This window comes from Seriola lalandi, unplaced genomic scaffold, assembly GCF_002814215.2.
Source record: "Seriola lalandi dorsalis isolate HSWRI2012SDOR001 ecotype SW California unplaced genomic scaffold, Sedor1 jcf7180002054372, whole genome shotgun sequence".
Lineage (NCBI taxonomy): Eukaryota > Metazoa > Chordata > Actinopteri > Carangiformes > Carangidae > Seriola > Seriola lalandi.
This window is the reverse complement of record NW_019524925.1, coordinates 86,456-101,493: the sequence shown is the minus strand read 5'-3', so window position 1 is coordinate 101,493 and position 15,038 is coordinate 86,456. Positions and strand designations below refer to the sequence as shown.

The window sequence follows — 15,038 nt, the reverse complement described above, 5'->3', positions numbered from 1 at the left end:
GAATAAGTTAATGTAAATAAAGCAGGTGCACTTAATAGAACTATACAACAATAGCACTAGCAAGTTGCAGTAATAGGATTTTTTTAAGCGGCCATCATCAATATTTCTATAATAACAATGTATGTGATTAGTGTGACAATGTGAGAGGTGTCTCCAGTAGTGATTAACCTGTAGAGAATTGTGAGCTGAATCTGCACCTCCCTGCAGCTTTACACAGCTTTATGGTGAGTTTCAGCTGTAGTATTTATCTGTTTAGACACAACTTAACTGGTGTGGTTCACTCTCATAGCGTTGGATGCAGCAGGCTGCTGATTTCAGAGAAACGGCTGTAGAAATCCACTATCCACTACCTACACAGCAGCAAACAGCAGACAGACACAGTTAGATAGCAGCTGGTGAACATAGTGGAGCATTTAGCAGCCAGATATAAACCTTAGGAGCTGGTGGAGACCAGAAACAGAGCTAACAGAGAGGCCAGAAAAATCAGTAACTGTAATGTAAATTAATAAACAGTTTCTTTCAGCTTTTTACATGTGAGCAAGTGCAGGAGAAAGACTTCCGACAGGGAAAATATCACTGTGATAGCAGACTAGCATGATGAAGGGAAAGACATACGCACACACACACACACAAAAAGAAAAGTTATCAGGAAATAGCTTCTTGTATTGCTAAAAAAAACCACTGTAATCCATTATTGCAGGAAAAATCTGATCATAGACCTGCTGCATATTTACACACATTTACAGGTGACAGGTTGCTACAATGTCTGTAAAAATTGTGTTGTCGATTGTCAGTTCTTGTGTGCATGTAAACTTACAGTTCAGATCAGTTCTGTAAACCTGTTCCACCGATATGACAGGAAGGTAATAGCAGCAGGTGTTTAAATCACATCATGACTTTGTTACCTCAAAGTGCTTTTCTGTGAAACATTGCACATAACAAGAACCTGGTAGAAAGTAGGCCTGTGTGACTTTCTATTTCCTCCCCCAGTCTCCCACCATGTGTGCAGGGAATAATATGATTTGACATTTAATTATATTTTTGCAAACATATGGCTAAATGTGAAAGTGAGTCTCACCACATGTCCAGATCTTTCTACTTAAAATCACCAGTGGCTCAACTGGCTTCAACTAAACTATGAAGAAATCTTTATGGCCACCATAAACCAAGTTGGTTCATCACTACTAACTACTAAAAAAATGTATTAGCTATTTCTGTCTTTAACTACAATTTTTACTAAAGAGAATGTTTCAGTTTCAGTATTGTTTTTTTATTTAATTGATTTTAGTTTCAGTTCACACTGTGTTTTTTTGCCGGCTCACTGTAGGAAGCCTTAACAGGGGGTCTGCCTCTTGAAATTTTCTCCTTTTTTGTTGTTGGTTTTGAAGAGTTACAAAAATGGGTTCACACATAAAATAGCAACATTCAAAAATTGGGAAAGATTTCCATTAACTATAGAATAAAGTAGTAATTTATAAGCGTCTTTGCCTTTTCAGCAGCCTCCAGAATGTTCTTGGTGGCTCTTCTGCACTGCAGTCCTTTTAATGGCCTGCACCCAACTTCGACCACTCTTTACAGAGATCTTTCCTGCACCCAGGGATGGATGTTGTCTTGACTATCATGTTCGTGGCCTAAGAGTTATACTGAGATTTTGCAGCCAGTGATTATACCCTTCTCCAGCCAATGCCCGGCCATGGTGTCTTGTCAGTGCTGTTTCAATGAGTTTGTGACGTGGATCCATAGGCATTGGTTAGGTCTAGCCAGAGTGCTGCAAGGTCTGCTCTGCTTTCCCTTTGCCTCCCGGATCAGCGGGGTTTTGAGACTTCCCCCTTTTTGTACTGAGATGTCTATGTATCCATTCTTCAAGAAGAACTCGTGATTTCCCATAATCTCAAAGATCATCCCTTCATCACTGAGCAGTGAGACTATACGAAACTGCTCAATGAGGCTTGAATCCTCTTCTTTCTTTATCCAGTCACCCTCCACTGAAGAGTGACTTTTACTCTCCATCACATCACCTCATCTTCCAGAGTTGCACTAGCAGCCTTGGGCACTGCTTGTAGACCTTGTAGTGTACTTAACCGGGGCCGGAGATGGAACTTGCTCTTAGAGCTCTGACTGCTCCTGTGACCTCCTACAGTCGAGGACTGAACATCTCTTTTACGGGAGTGGTTACTGGAAAGAAAAATAAAAAGACCACCACATTACACCTTGACTCAGTATCAGCCCCTAATGTACATTAGTAGTGCTGATACGGCTGGCAAATTTTAGCTTAAGCCATACCATTAGAAAGACTAAAGTAGATATTAGTCATGTAGTTGAAGTTTTCTCGTATATTTTGTGTTTTGACTCATCTTAGTCTTTTAGCCTCTGCAACAGGGGGGATTTTAGTGTTCTCTCAGCTTTAAAGTCTGTGCTTCGTCTGGAGTTCATCCTGCTGGAGTCAATTAGACATTTCATACATTTTATTTAAAAAAGAAAATTATTATCTGTCGCGTTCTCTTTGTTGTCTTTGTAGATGTTTCATGAATACCCTCCAATGTTAGAGACTTAGAAAATTGAAAGTCAAGTTTTCTTTGCTGTACATAATGGTAGAAATTCTTGTCCTTGTGTGTAGGAGGGTTGTCTGTGACTCTTCCAATTAGCTGCTGCATTAAAAAAAGCAACTTTTAAACATCAATATTTCAGTATGTTCAGTATGTGAGTGTGAAGCGTAAAGGCAGTAATGGACTTGGAAGCTTTCTAATTGCTTCTCTATCTGCTTGTACTTTTAGTTAACGTATAGGTTGTAATTTATTGAGCTCTTTCTATAAAAACCATTAAAAACAATGAGTAAACAGCCATTTGAAGGTCAACCAACTGCCACTCCTGCACCTTCTCTCTGTACTATGATATGGCTATAATATAAATCAACCATGGGAATACTCTTGATTACTCTGTTGTGGAAACAGAGTAAGCTTGTCTTCAGAAATGCAGTAAAATAATCCAGTGACAGGGACATGAAATTCCTTTTTACTTCAGTTTTCAAAGGGAAATGTTATTGTAACAAAATACCCATTGAATCTGCCAAGCTGGCTCAAGGTTTCAAACAGGTTTTATCATCTTTGTAAATGTTTTACTTTGAAAATTTACAAAAGCCTCCAGATTTATTTCTTTTTTTCAGCCAACTGTATCAAACCTTCTTAAAGTATAGTCTGAGTAAAAGTTTTTTTTCCAGTCATGGAAAAGAGTCGTTCAAACTACAAAATATCTTCTGTGTGCTTATTTCATTTTTAAAGTCAATGACTAAAAGGCAGAAGTCTATTTTCTACCTCTGTGGATGCAAAATGGTAACTTTAAGATGAAGCCCTCTTTTCATTTGATTTTTGAGGATTCAATTTAAAACCTTTACGTTTTCTGTTATTTAAGATCAACATTTTGAGCTATCACACTTTGGTTTAGAAAATGAAAATTTATAAGATAATATCAAAATACACTGTTTAACAACAAAATGTACCCACAAACACAAGCTTGGCGGCAGATTGTCAAACACAAACTCCCAGCATTGCTGTTAGCAAACAGTTTTCTACTTATACATCCAACAAAAACAGACCAGTATAGGTTTTCCCATTACATCTTTCTCCACCACCTAATGTTAACTGAGTGACAGGTATTTCTCTCAGCCTCTGTTGTTTGCTCATAGTTAAACTCATCCTCCCGAGCCAGACTGTGGAGCTCATTTATAACCTGCACACCAAACAGAGCTTGAAAGATCCATACTGTGAAAGTAAAATAGCATGAAGTATGAAGTTTTATCATTTATTCATTATGTGTGTGTTTTTGCCCCTCTGAATGCCTCTGTAACTGTGTTAAAAAATACCACATGCAGGCTGTTCAGACATTCTCAGCCCATTCCTGACAAAGGGCTCCCTGGAACCTGATCTCGGTCTGGTCTGGATGCTTTTCCCCTGTGACCTTCAAGAAGGATATTGATGTTGTCTTCAACTCATTCTAAGGTCTGGCAGCATGCCATTGCGTACCTTTCTGATAATATGCCACAATATGCCATAAAAGTTTGATTTTACTTCATATCAAACCAATAATCATTGATCACCATTTGATAAACATTCAGGCCAGCTGTATTGTGTCTGTGCTCATGAGGCTGAGGGTGGGCCGGTATAATGCTCACCCTGAAATCCCACCGATGATTCCCGGGATGGGTCTGGTGGTAGATGGCAAATCTGGTGGCTTGTATTATCATATTATAGAATATTAACCCTTTATATCCTGATTTCTATTTATCTCAACCACATTAACTAATGAAATAATAATCAAATTGCATCAAATAGATTGATACCACCATGGAATTACTACCAGCAGCCAATTAGCTTAGCTTAGCTTGAAAAAATGCAAACAGAAATGTAAAAGTAACAGTTAGAGGCTTTTACATTTTGTATTTGTGTACAAATTAAAGAAACAAGATGTAACTTAACCGACAGATGCAAGAGTAGTATCAGTCTTCTTATAGGTGTATTTACCAAAATTTGGAACTATTTCTTTAATTGAAAACCGATTTCACCGCATTAAAAGAAAAAACCTCTGCAAGAGCTTTGATTGGAGAGACCGCCACAGACACAAAGTGCTAGGTTAAGAATGTTATCTAGGTTTCTCTCTTAGACATGAGAGGGAGAAAAGAGCCGAACCTCTTGCACAAGCTCAGATTTTATTATTAGCAAAGAGTGACTACACCATAGACAAACCTAGAAATATTCCTTAAAGAGTTAGCCCCTGCCAAAGTATATTATGCAGCTCTTAATTTAGTGCAGAAAGTTCTGCTTAGTGCCAGTGAGCTACTCTTGATCAAAGTCATTAGTCACTTGATTTGGACTCTTTGCTGCTGAATAATTGAGGCTGTGAGAGGATAAAGGATTTGACTATGCTGGCTCACTAGTTAAGAGTAATAAAGAGAACTCCCTTCTTTGAGAGAGAACCAGGATGTGGAGAGAGATAGAGAGAGTCAGGAGGAACTGAGAGAGAGGAAGAGAGTAAATTAGAGAAAGATTGAGAGGGAGGGAGTGCAAGTCCGATTTATGCTTTGTCTTCTCATAGCTCTGTCCACCACAGTACTGATGAAACATTTAACACAATAATATCTGTGAGACTACCACCCACATTTGGGCAGGAAAGCTCCTCATGTCTGAACAGCTTCGCCCTGTTTCACCGCCATTTCCCAGCTGGGGTCGGAGGCATGATGTTTTCAGGTAGTCCCATTCTTGTGAACACGATATCTCAGGAACACCCAGAGTGCAAATACAATGAACTGATGACACCAATCCTGGAAACCCACCTTGAAACTGTGGTGATTGTACAGATCTTCTGTGTTGCTGGGTTGAACGTGTAGCTTCTGTTTGAAGCATTGTCTAATGTCATGGCTACAGTTTAAATCTGTTTCTTGATTTACCTCAATGAATTTACACACTAATGCAGCAATAAACATACAGCAGAACAGTGAAGCTGAACAAAGTCAAGTCAATTTTATTTATAGTATATATCCCTCTATCACAACTCAAAAAATACCTTTAAATAAATTCCCTCTAATTCTTCACTGAATAAATGAGATTATATGAGTGGATGTAAACTGCAACTTGACAGATTGGCAGAGGGATACAACCAGAAGATTAATCCTAGCTTCTTTTAATTTAAGGCCATTCAGGCTCTGAATACCTCACTTCCTTTCTGGTGGATTGCAGTTCCCCCTGTGAGCATATATCAGAAAAATAGTGCTTTGATTTATGTTATCTGAGATGATGTAATATACAATAAAATGTTCCATCTTTTAAACTTGTTTTCATCAAATTTCATCAGGTTCTGATCAATACCAGGAAGTCATCAATTTACAGACCTGTGATATATTTTATGAATACAGGTCCTGAAAATTTCTTCCACTTTCATCAGTGTATATAAAGGAAGTTAGACGGGTTAAAGAAATGATTAAAAAACATTCTATCCATTTGGTCACAAGAGACTAAAGAGGCTGAAAATAACTGTCTTTGTAAAATAACTGTTGTAATGTGCAGATTCGATTTTTGTAAATAAGACTCCTTTGGAATAAAGAACAAATAACAACCCACAATCCATTGTCCCATGCTAGTTCCACTTTATTCAGCAAAACACTGGATGCAGTGGCCTAGAGAATTAAAATGCTAAATGCTGAATTTTCTGCTGTTTCAGCCTGATGGGATGACTGTGGTACTGTATGGAGGAAACCGCACGAGTTCCTGCATCCATCACGCCGCACCTCCCTACTGCAGGCTGATATTTGTGGTGTTTTATTCTATTATCATGTCTTATCAGGATAAATGAGGAGCAATGTTTGAGTGTTAATGCACTTCTGAGCATCATGGTCAGGAGCACCCTGACTTAAGGACTTTGTGTACTAGTTTGTACAAAAGTCATCTGACAATGTCTAAAGGCAGATGGCTGCACTCAAAGGTGGGGTAAAAGGCCATCATCATATCCTCTTCTTGGCCACATCCAACTGACTCCCCAGTCCTTCTCCAGGAACTCCTCTCCATCTTTTTGTAGTCTCAACATGATGAATCAAAGAAATGGGGATAACTATGGACATTCTTTCCTCTCAGGCATCCAGTCGTTCAGGAAGTAGTTGAACGATGGATAAAGAGAGAGCTTGCAAGAGCCAAAATCCTGCTTAATTGTATTACCTCTGCACACTTGGCCAATCTCTGTGTAAAGTGGGTGTGACTGTTGCATCAACTGCTTTGGAAAGTTGCAAAAATTGTTAGATGCAGACCCCCCAATGCCACTGTTAGAACAGTGATTTTAGAAGCACTTTGTTTGAAGCATACTGATGCTTTTTGTTTTAATTCAGTTATTGAAACATTTTTTGGGGGGAGTGGGAGTCTGACCCCCTGATTAAGACCCCAAAAGAGGTAGAAACAACAGTTCAGGGGGGTTGAAACATTTATTTATCCTGCTTACCTTTAATTGCAAATATTACAACATATTTTTCATGTTCATGTCTGGAAGAATCTTGCACTACGATTTCAGACTTCCCTAAAGTGGACCATACCATTTCTTTAACTTGATGTTAGCTGCTGAATGTCTTGTGTACCTGCCTTGTTCCCACAGCCCTATGTTCCCAGAGCCCCAGCCCTGACCCTAACCCTAATTTTCAAAAATTTCTGTGAAAAAAAAGTTTTAAGAAATGTGGGAACATAGGGCTGACCCCCTTTGCACCTGTGTGTCGCAAAAGCAAATCGAGACGTTGTTGGTAAATGTAAGTTGCAGTAGCTTAGTATCTGGCTTGATTAATACACTTTAATTTCTTACCTTGTCATTTTTTTAAAAATAGATCATGTCAAGTATCTACGGATGGACGCTAATGTCAGCTAGTTACAAATGTTTGCCTTAAGGACAGTTTAGCTAGCTAATGTTAGTTAGCTGATAGCACGTCCCTTCGTTTCCAGTGTTAGCTTGTCATTTCATTACCAATATAAAATGTCATGTGTTATCTGATTTTAGGGTTACACTGGCACTCGGTCATGAGCAGTGAGACAATGGCAGATTAGTTGTTCCAGAGATACGTTTTGACATCAATATAGAGTGTATTATTTCATTTTAATAGTCTTGTTTGGCTGTTTTGGTTTGGTTAGTCTTTACCTATTCGACAGTAGCCTTTCAAGAGGCACCCTCTTTGTTTTCACTCAGTACTGGAGGCTAAATAATTGTATTAGCTGTATTGGAAAGTAAGTAAGTGCATTTACTCTAAGTATAAGTAAAATTTTGAGGTACTTTTACTAAACTCCAGTATTTCCATTTTATGCTACTTTAAACTTTATGCTACATTTCAGAGGGAAACATGGTACTTTCTACTCTACTACATTTATTTGACAGTTTTAGTTAAACAAGCAAGATACTGTAAGGATTGTAACATTGCAGTTCACTAAAGCATGCACCGGCGATGAGCTGGGTTCCCTTTCGCCCTGGTGAAAAAGTTGACCCCCCCTGATTGTCATTGTACAAGTCGCACTCTGGTCCGACAGAGTTTTACTGCAGTTTAATGCCATGAAGGCGAGGTTATACTTGAAATGAACTAGTTTGTACATGTTTCGTTGGAAGGCAAAAGTGTTTATAGCTATTGTAGATGTCGTCACTGGTCTTCATAGAGAAGGGGTAGACATCATAGCTGTTATTGTTATATGGGGATAACAGTGCACCTTATCAGACAATCTTCTGTTGGAGCATACTGATGCCTTTAGAGTAGGGATAATGATGATGAATGTAGCCCCTACAGACTTAAGTAACCAGCTGTGTGGTGAGGTCACCTTGACATAACTTTGAGCAAAGCTAAACCTCAGTGGTTCATTTTAGCCAAGATGAAAGTACATAAGCAACAGTTTTATGTCAATACACCAGAATAATCATCTTACATTACGAAATAGGTTATTCCGCAGAAGTCCCTTTCATCTCCACTTTAAATTCAGCAGATTGTGTCCACTTGCCTACAATGCCAGACATTGGCATTTACTGAGATCAGGAAGTGACAAATTGAAATGTGAGGGCAAAAGTTTTAAACCACTTGGTGAAACATGGTTAAAATACTAAAACTAAAGATTTATCTTGTCTTATTCTACCTTCAAGTCCTGTTGAAAGTAAAGTAATAGAGCACAGTAGAGTAGAGCACATTAGAAGAAACCAGCAAGGTAGATGCAGTTTTTATTTTATTTCAATCCTTGTCTGAAATATTCTGCTAAAAATGTATGGAACAAGTGAGGCAACTAATTATTTTTTTTATGAAGTAATTAGTGAAGTGGAGGGTGTTTTATTGAATTTTTTTGCACTGGCAGTGTAACATCAGTGACAGGATTTTTGCCACAGCTGCACCAATACTGTGGATTACTCTACGCAAAGCATCAGATGATCTGAAACTTAAAAAACTCCCCCTAAATCTATTTCTGTACTTTGCTGTGTATCTTTGGTCTGTGTGGGTTTATAGTTTTAAAATCACTTTATAACTAAACTTGGCTTCCCTGCTCTTAGCTATGTCTTGGTATGAAGAGATCACAGACCAGCTGGGCTGGTAAACATCACAATGCTGTGTAGAGTTTACTGATGTCAGGAAACACTGCTTACATCCCTCAGCCTGTCACCCATCACTGACATTCAGAGCTGACAATATGCAGAGTTACTACCCCAGGGAAGTCTTCAAGGTGCCTCAAGGCAGGTTAAACTGCTCTAAAATTATTTCTGTCAGTATTCATGAAGACTGAGACCAATACTTACCTTAGATTGAATTTGTGTGTACTGGACTGTGTTGGATTGTCTCATCTGTTTCTCTGGATGTTGATATCTTGTTGGTGTCTTCAGAGTGAGGAGAGGCAAACCAGAGTTTAGGATCACTCCTGGGTTTCTTTTGACAGCAACAGTCCAAGTACAAGATCACTATTCCCTTAAAAGCCAAATAGAGTTCCTCTTCTTCTCTCTTAGACAGATACAAACACCCCTGGACATCTCAATATATTATGTAATGCTAATGTATTTTCAGTGGATGAGAACTGACCGTTTCAAAAGTGCATACAAATCTTTTCAGATATCTGACAATAGCTTTCTTTCTTATTTTAAACCAACTGTATTTTCCATCCTTCAACATGCACAGTCTCATTTTTTAAATTGTTCTCCAGGACCCACGAGCTGTTAAGGCCTGTTTTTTGTCAATAACTTTCCAATTTTTCATCATAGACACTTCAGACCAATTTTACATTGATCTGAGCCTCCTGTTCCATTATATACACAACTTCTAGCTTTTAAACAAAATCATGCAAAAAGATGGAAAACCAGGGTTCCTATAGAAATCATGATTTATTATTGATATTATTTTATTGGCAGCTAAACTTATAGACGGAGTATATATGTGACAAAGTATCAATGGCAGGAAAAACTATTTAATGAAGGTGTAATCCGAATACAGATAATTTTGAACATTTGTTTGGTTGTTGGACATTTATCAGAGGTGCAGTAAAGAGTAAAGCTGGCACTCATTTTGTTTGCAATCACTGTTTAAGCATCTTCACCGTCTGCACTTGTAAATGTGGTGATAAATTCTCCTTATAGGTTTTTCTCTGATAAGCAGAAGCAGCATTTATTTCCTGCTACAGTTTGATTACCTTTTTTTCCCAATTTAAGCCACTTTACTATAATTAAAACCTATTTTCTCAATCCCTTATTAATATGTTGTAGATGCATTAGATTGTACAACATTTTTTCAAAATTAAAAATCACTCACCGAGTAAAATTTAAAGATTTTTTTTTAAATATACTGTTCCTTGTCTCTGAGAAATCATGTGATCACTTTAGAGCTGCTCTAAACTGTTACTCCTCCACTTTGCTCTGTGCAGAGTGGGTCACTTGATAGATGTGTCTTGTTTCTCACTTTCAGCGAATAACTTTTTTATTCTTTAGCTGTCAGAGCTTTAGTTAGTGTAATTCTTAGAAGTTTGATTAATATGGGTCCTGTACTCTTCTCTTCTCTTTTCTCCTCCTCTTATCTCACCTGACCTCACTTCACCCCACTTTCCTCCTCTGTGTTAAACGTTAACACTCTCACATGGATTACTTCATTTTCAGACATCCATGAATCCTCCTCAGTCTCAGACCTCATGACTCATGCAGATATTCGATGATTACACGATTTTAAATCACGTGTTAACTTACACACTTTCCTCTCTGCCCAGGCTGCGAGAGCGATTTCTGGGGTCCCCACTGCACTAACCGCTGCCAGTGCCGGAACGGGGCCAAATGTAACCCGATCACCGGAGCCTGTGTCTGTACTGACGGCTACCAGGGCTGGCGCTGTGAGGAGCCCTGTGACCCCAACTTCTATGGCAAGGACTGCCTGTTGGAGTGCCAGTGCCTCAACGGCGCCACCTGTCATCATCAGACTGGAGAGTGCCTTTGTGCACCCGGATACACCGGGGCCTTGTGAGTAGCTGTTTTTTGGCTGTTTTGCCTTCTGACGGTCTGTCCCTCTGAGGTGTTTTCAGAAAGCTCCCTTCAAATTCTCCATAAATGTGCTGATGGGCTTTTGATTATTACAGTATTGACAGTGATCTACAAAATTAAAGCTGAACTTTAGGTTTACTTTAAGTTAGGCAAAGAGGAATGTATATTGCAACAGCTTACTGTAATAATTCATTCAATAATTCAATTCGCAATAGCCACCTTGGAAGTGCCAGACTCCGCCTAACTCCTGGCTAATACAAAAATGAGCAAAGAGGTGGGGCGTGTGTGGAGCTGAGACTTGGATGCACGCCGGTTTGCGATATGCATACGCTCACCCACCTGTCATTTATTACATGAACTAGGGTCAGATTTTTTTAAAATGTAAGTGATGTCTTCCAATCTTCCTTGTACTTGTATTTTGACCACTGAAAAAAAATCACTTTCATTGGAGAAGAGGAAACACTTACGTTATCACAAATGACCCCAAGATAAAGACGGACAACTTTTGTCTCTCCATAGATTTTCCCACCTTTAATTTACACACAGCAACACAGCTGCTTTTACTACTCTCTTTGCTCCGTATACACCAGGTCTATATGAAGTCAAAAGTCTTATTTTAACACTACAATTGAGCCAATACAACAGAAACATATTTCTCTTTATTAGGAACAAAGTCACCACTCAGTGTCTGCACTTGTGTTAAATGTTCTGCAAACCTTGCACATGTGTGCAGTGAACCAGAAATGATTAAAGGTTAGGTGAATGGCGTCAGAGCTGAGATCACTGCAACATTGCATTTTGCAGTTGTACAAGTATAGTTGGCACAAATGCATCAGAACAGTGGAGAAAAACTGTAATGTTAAATGTATAAACACGATTATTTTACTGTTTCCAAACACTATTTCATAACTGTGAGTTTTGTTAATAAGCAGAAGTAAGTGGAGATATGTATTGTTTCTTCATCTTGACTTTGTATGTTGACTTGTACAGTACAGGAGAGTCAGTGATTAGATGATTCACTATCAAACCTCATATTTCAACCTAAACACCTGCTTCTTCTGTCCAGCTGTGAGGAGCCATGTCCTCCAGGTAAACATGGCTCCCTGTGTGAACAGCACTGTCCCTGTCAGAATGGAGGAACGTGCCATCATGTCACCGGAGAGTGCTCCTGTCCCGCCGGCTGGGTGGTACGACCTGCACCGCATTCACAACGAAACCAGCTAATATGCATTTCTGTTGGAGAGCCCGCTAATAGAGTGTACCATATTTGTACTTGGGGCTGAGGATGAAAATTTACACAGACATTTGATGTGACAATTTTTCAATGGAAGAAAGTTTAGTTTTTAGTGTTTCTTCCGTGAAGTTTATTTTTTTTGCGAGGCTACAAAAGTCTCCTTAATGGCATTTAATTTAATCAGGGGACACCGAATTTATTTGAAACCAGCACTTATGAAACTTTTATATGGTTAGGAGCTATTTAGTCATCCTGCTGCACCTGCTCAGACTCACAATGAATAATACAGCTATCGAACATAATACGAGCAAAGGAAATAATGTGATTGCAGTTGTTACTGTAGAAACAAACACAATGACTGGCTGATAGTTAATGTAGTGGGCTATTGTTATTGTAAATTAACTCACAATACCCTGAAAACTCCTAATAGATTGTGATGATTTTTGTTTTTTCTACTTAAAATGAAGGGTTATTGTTTCTAAGATTAGGGTCTACAACCTGAGAAGTTTTCTAACACTATTGACATCACTGCTGTCTTACTGTGACAAATAACTCTTTGAACTTTTATTGAATTCATTAACTGATATTAACATGACTCCGTCTTACACATAGCATTTTCTTAAACTTAGTAGTCGTATGTTTAATGTGCATGTTAACATGATGTAATCTTTCTCCTTAGGGGCCAGTATGTGCACAGCCGTGTCCGTTTGGATCATTCGGCATTAACTGCTCACAGGAGTGCACGTGTCGTAACGGAGGGTTGTGTGACCACATCAGCGGTCAGTGCCAGTGCACAGCTGGCTACATTGGAGAGAGGTAAAGTATGAAAAGTATAATATCAGATATCAAGTGTAATATCAAATATCGCGATGATATCATATATTGCAATATTTATATATATATTTATATATATTGCCCTCGTGAGGAGAAAGATAACTATAAGAACACAGTAAAATACTTAATAAACAGTAAATAGAGTCAGGAAACCAGGAAACTAATAGAAACAATGAGGCACTACACTACCACTTGTCAATGCGAACATGTTTTCTGAACAAATTAGTAGTATAAATGGTTTTTGTATAAAATGCTGCAGATGATAGGACCAGGCTTGACTGCTTATTTACATTTAGATGACTTAATTAGTAATAACTGCTGGCAGATGTCCCCTAAACGCCTCACGTGCAGACTATCGGTAGACAGCACAATTTACAGATGCCCCCTAAATGCCTCAAGTATAGGCAGTCATAGACACTAGCTATAGCACACATCATTAGGTGCTCCATGGGTTTTTGGGGGCAGCAGCAGTGCTCTGTGTAGTGTCTTTATAGGAGGTTTAAGGGTGTTGTCATTGGAAAAAGTGCCAATATGAGAAGCCCCCAAACATTTGCCCAGTTTGCCTCTCCTGGTGGTGTACGTCTGATCACCAAACAGCAGAAAGACAAAGCTAGCAACTCAACTCGCTGGTGAAAACCTGGAGCATTTAGCATCTAAAGAGTCAGGTCGTGGTGACCAAAGCAGAGCTAAAAGGAGAGTAAATACTGGACCTAATTTCTAAGTAAATCCCAGTTGACATCAAGACATTTATCCTTTAAAATGTTTTGTATATTATCACTGTGTGTGTTCTCAAAATTAGAAATAGATTGTGACATGTGACATATTCTGTATATGTGTGTACAAATTACAGACACTAAACGTTCAGTGTTAAATGTTAATGTTCTTCCCTCCTACTCTACCTCATACTAATGCTCATGGGTTGCAAATATACTCTTTTCTCTCTCTTTTTTTTTTTTTTAATCTGTACCACCGTCACCTAAAGTGGAAGATTTTAACCAAGAGCCATTTGAAATAGTTTTCTACTTCATTACCTCCATCACCTCAGACACTGTCTCTTGGTTGAAAAAGACCTTCTCCACCCCCACCTGCCCCTGGTCAGCTTGGTCCCCCTCTTTCTCTCTCTGTCTCTCCTCCTTCCACTCTGCCCATCTCTCTGTTTCTCCCTCTCCATCGTTATTCTCAATTGAGCCAAATTACCTCCATTCATTTAGGCCCCAGACAGGTGAATTAGCCTACATGGAATAATTCCGAGATTGAGTTCTCTTCTGCCCCGTCCACGTTCTAATGGAATTAGCTGAGATAAGAGTCCTGAGGAAGTCTCCATGATTTAAACGTGACACTAAACATAAGTCCTGGCTGGGCCATTTTAATTGAGTGATTTGTCTATTTCTTAATGGTTTCAAGTTGTGGACGTGTTGAGAATGATGCAGGGATGTCAGCTTAACTTTAACTCAACTTAAACAATTTCCTATTCAATTCATTTCTGACTGTTCAGTCATGCTCATTATAATCCATATAGCCACTTTGTAAGATTTAACCTTGAGCACCACTCAGGGTCTCAGCATAATGTGTAGCCTGTTGACCTTATAATGGTGCGAATGTATGTGATGGTAGAGCACATGTCGTCTGTGAGGAAAACAGAGTGCCCTCTGCAAGTGTGGGATAATATCACTCAGCTTTTATAGTTCGATAGTAGTACAAGCATCATACATCATTCTTTGATTTGTAAATGTGAGCTTAAAGGATAATGCAGGCAGTGGTGAATGTGAAACCTGTTTTAAACAACCAAAAACAAGTTTTCACTTAACATTAGTTTGAGTATTTCTACATTCACACTTGTATATGTGAGCATACAGTACATGGTTTGAAGTCTTATCCTAGTTTTGATCATATTTGGGATGTTTTTTGTTTTTCCTATGATGCATATTTCCACTGTTTTTTAAGTTCTTTAATTTTTTGAATGAATCTTGTG

At 38.7% G+C, this 15,038-nt stretch overlaps 1 protein-coding gene across 1 annotated transcript in view; it reads left to right on the top strand.

Moving 5' to 3' along the window:
• Positions 1–15,038, top strand: part of LOC111656885 (multiple epidermal growth factor-like domains protein 11) — a 131,677-nt gene that overhangs the window by 74,576 nt on the left and 42,063 nt on the right. Inside the window, exons 7-9 of the mRNA XM_087174690.1 lie at positions 10,731–10,977; positions 12,065–12,185; positions 12,912–13,048. Of these exons, the coding sequence (XP_087030816.1) occupies positions 10,731–10,977; positions 12,065–12,185; positions 12,912–13,048 (505 nt within the window). The remainder of the gene's footprint in view (positions 1–10,730; positions 10,978–12,064; positions 12,186–12,911; positions 13,049–15,038) is intronic.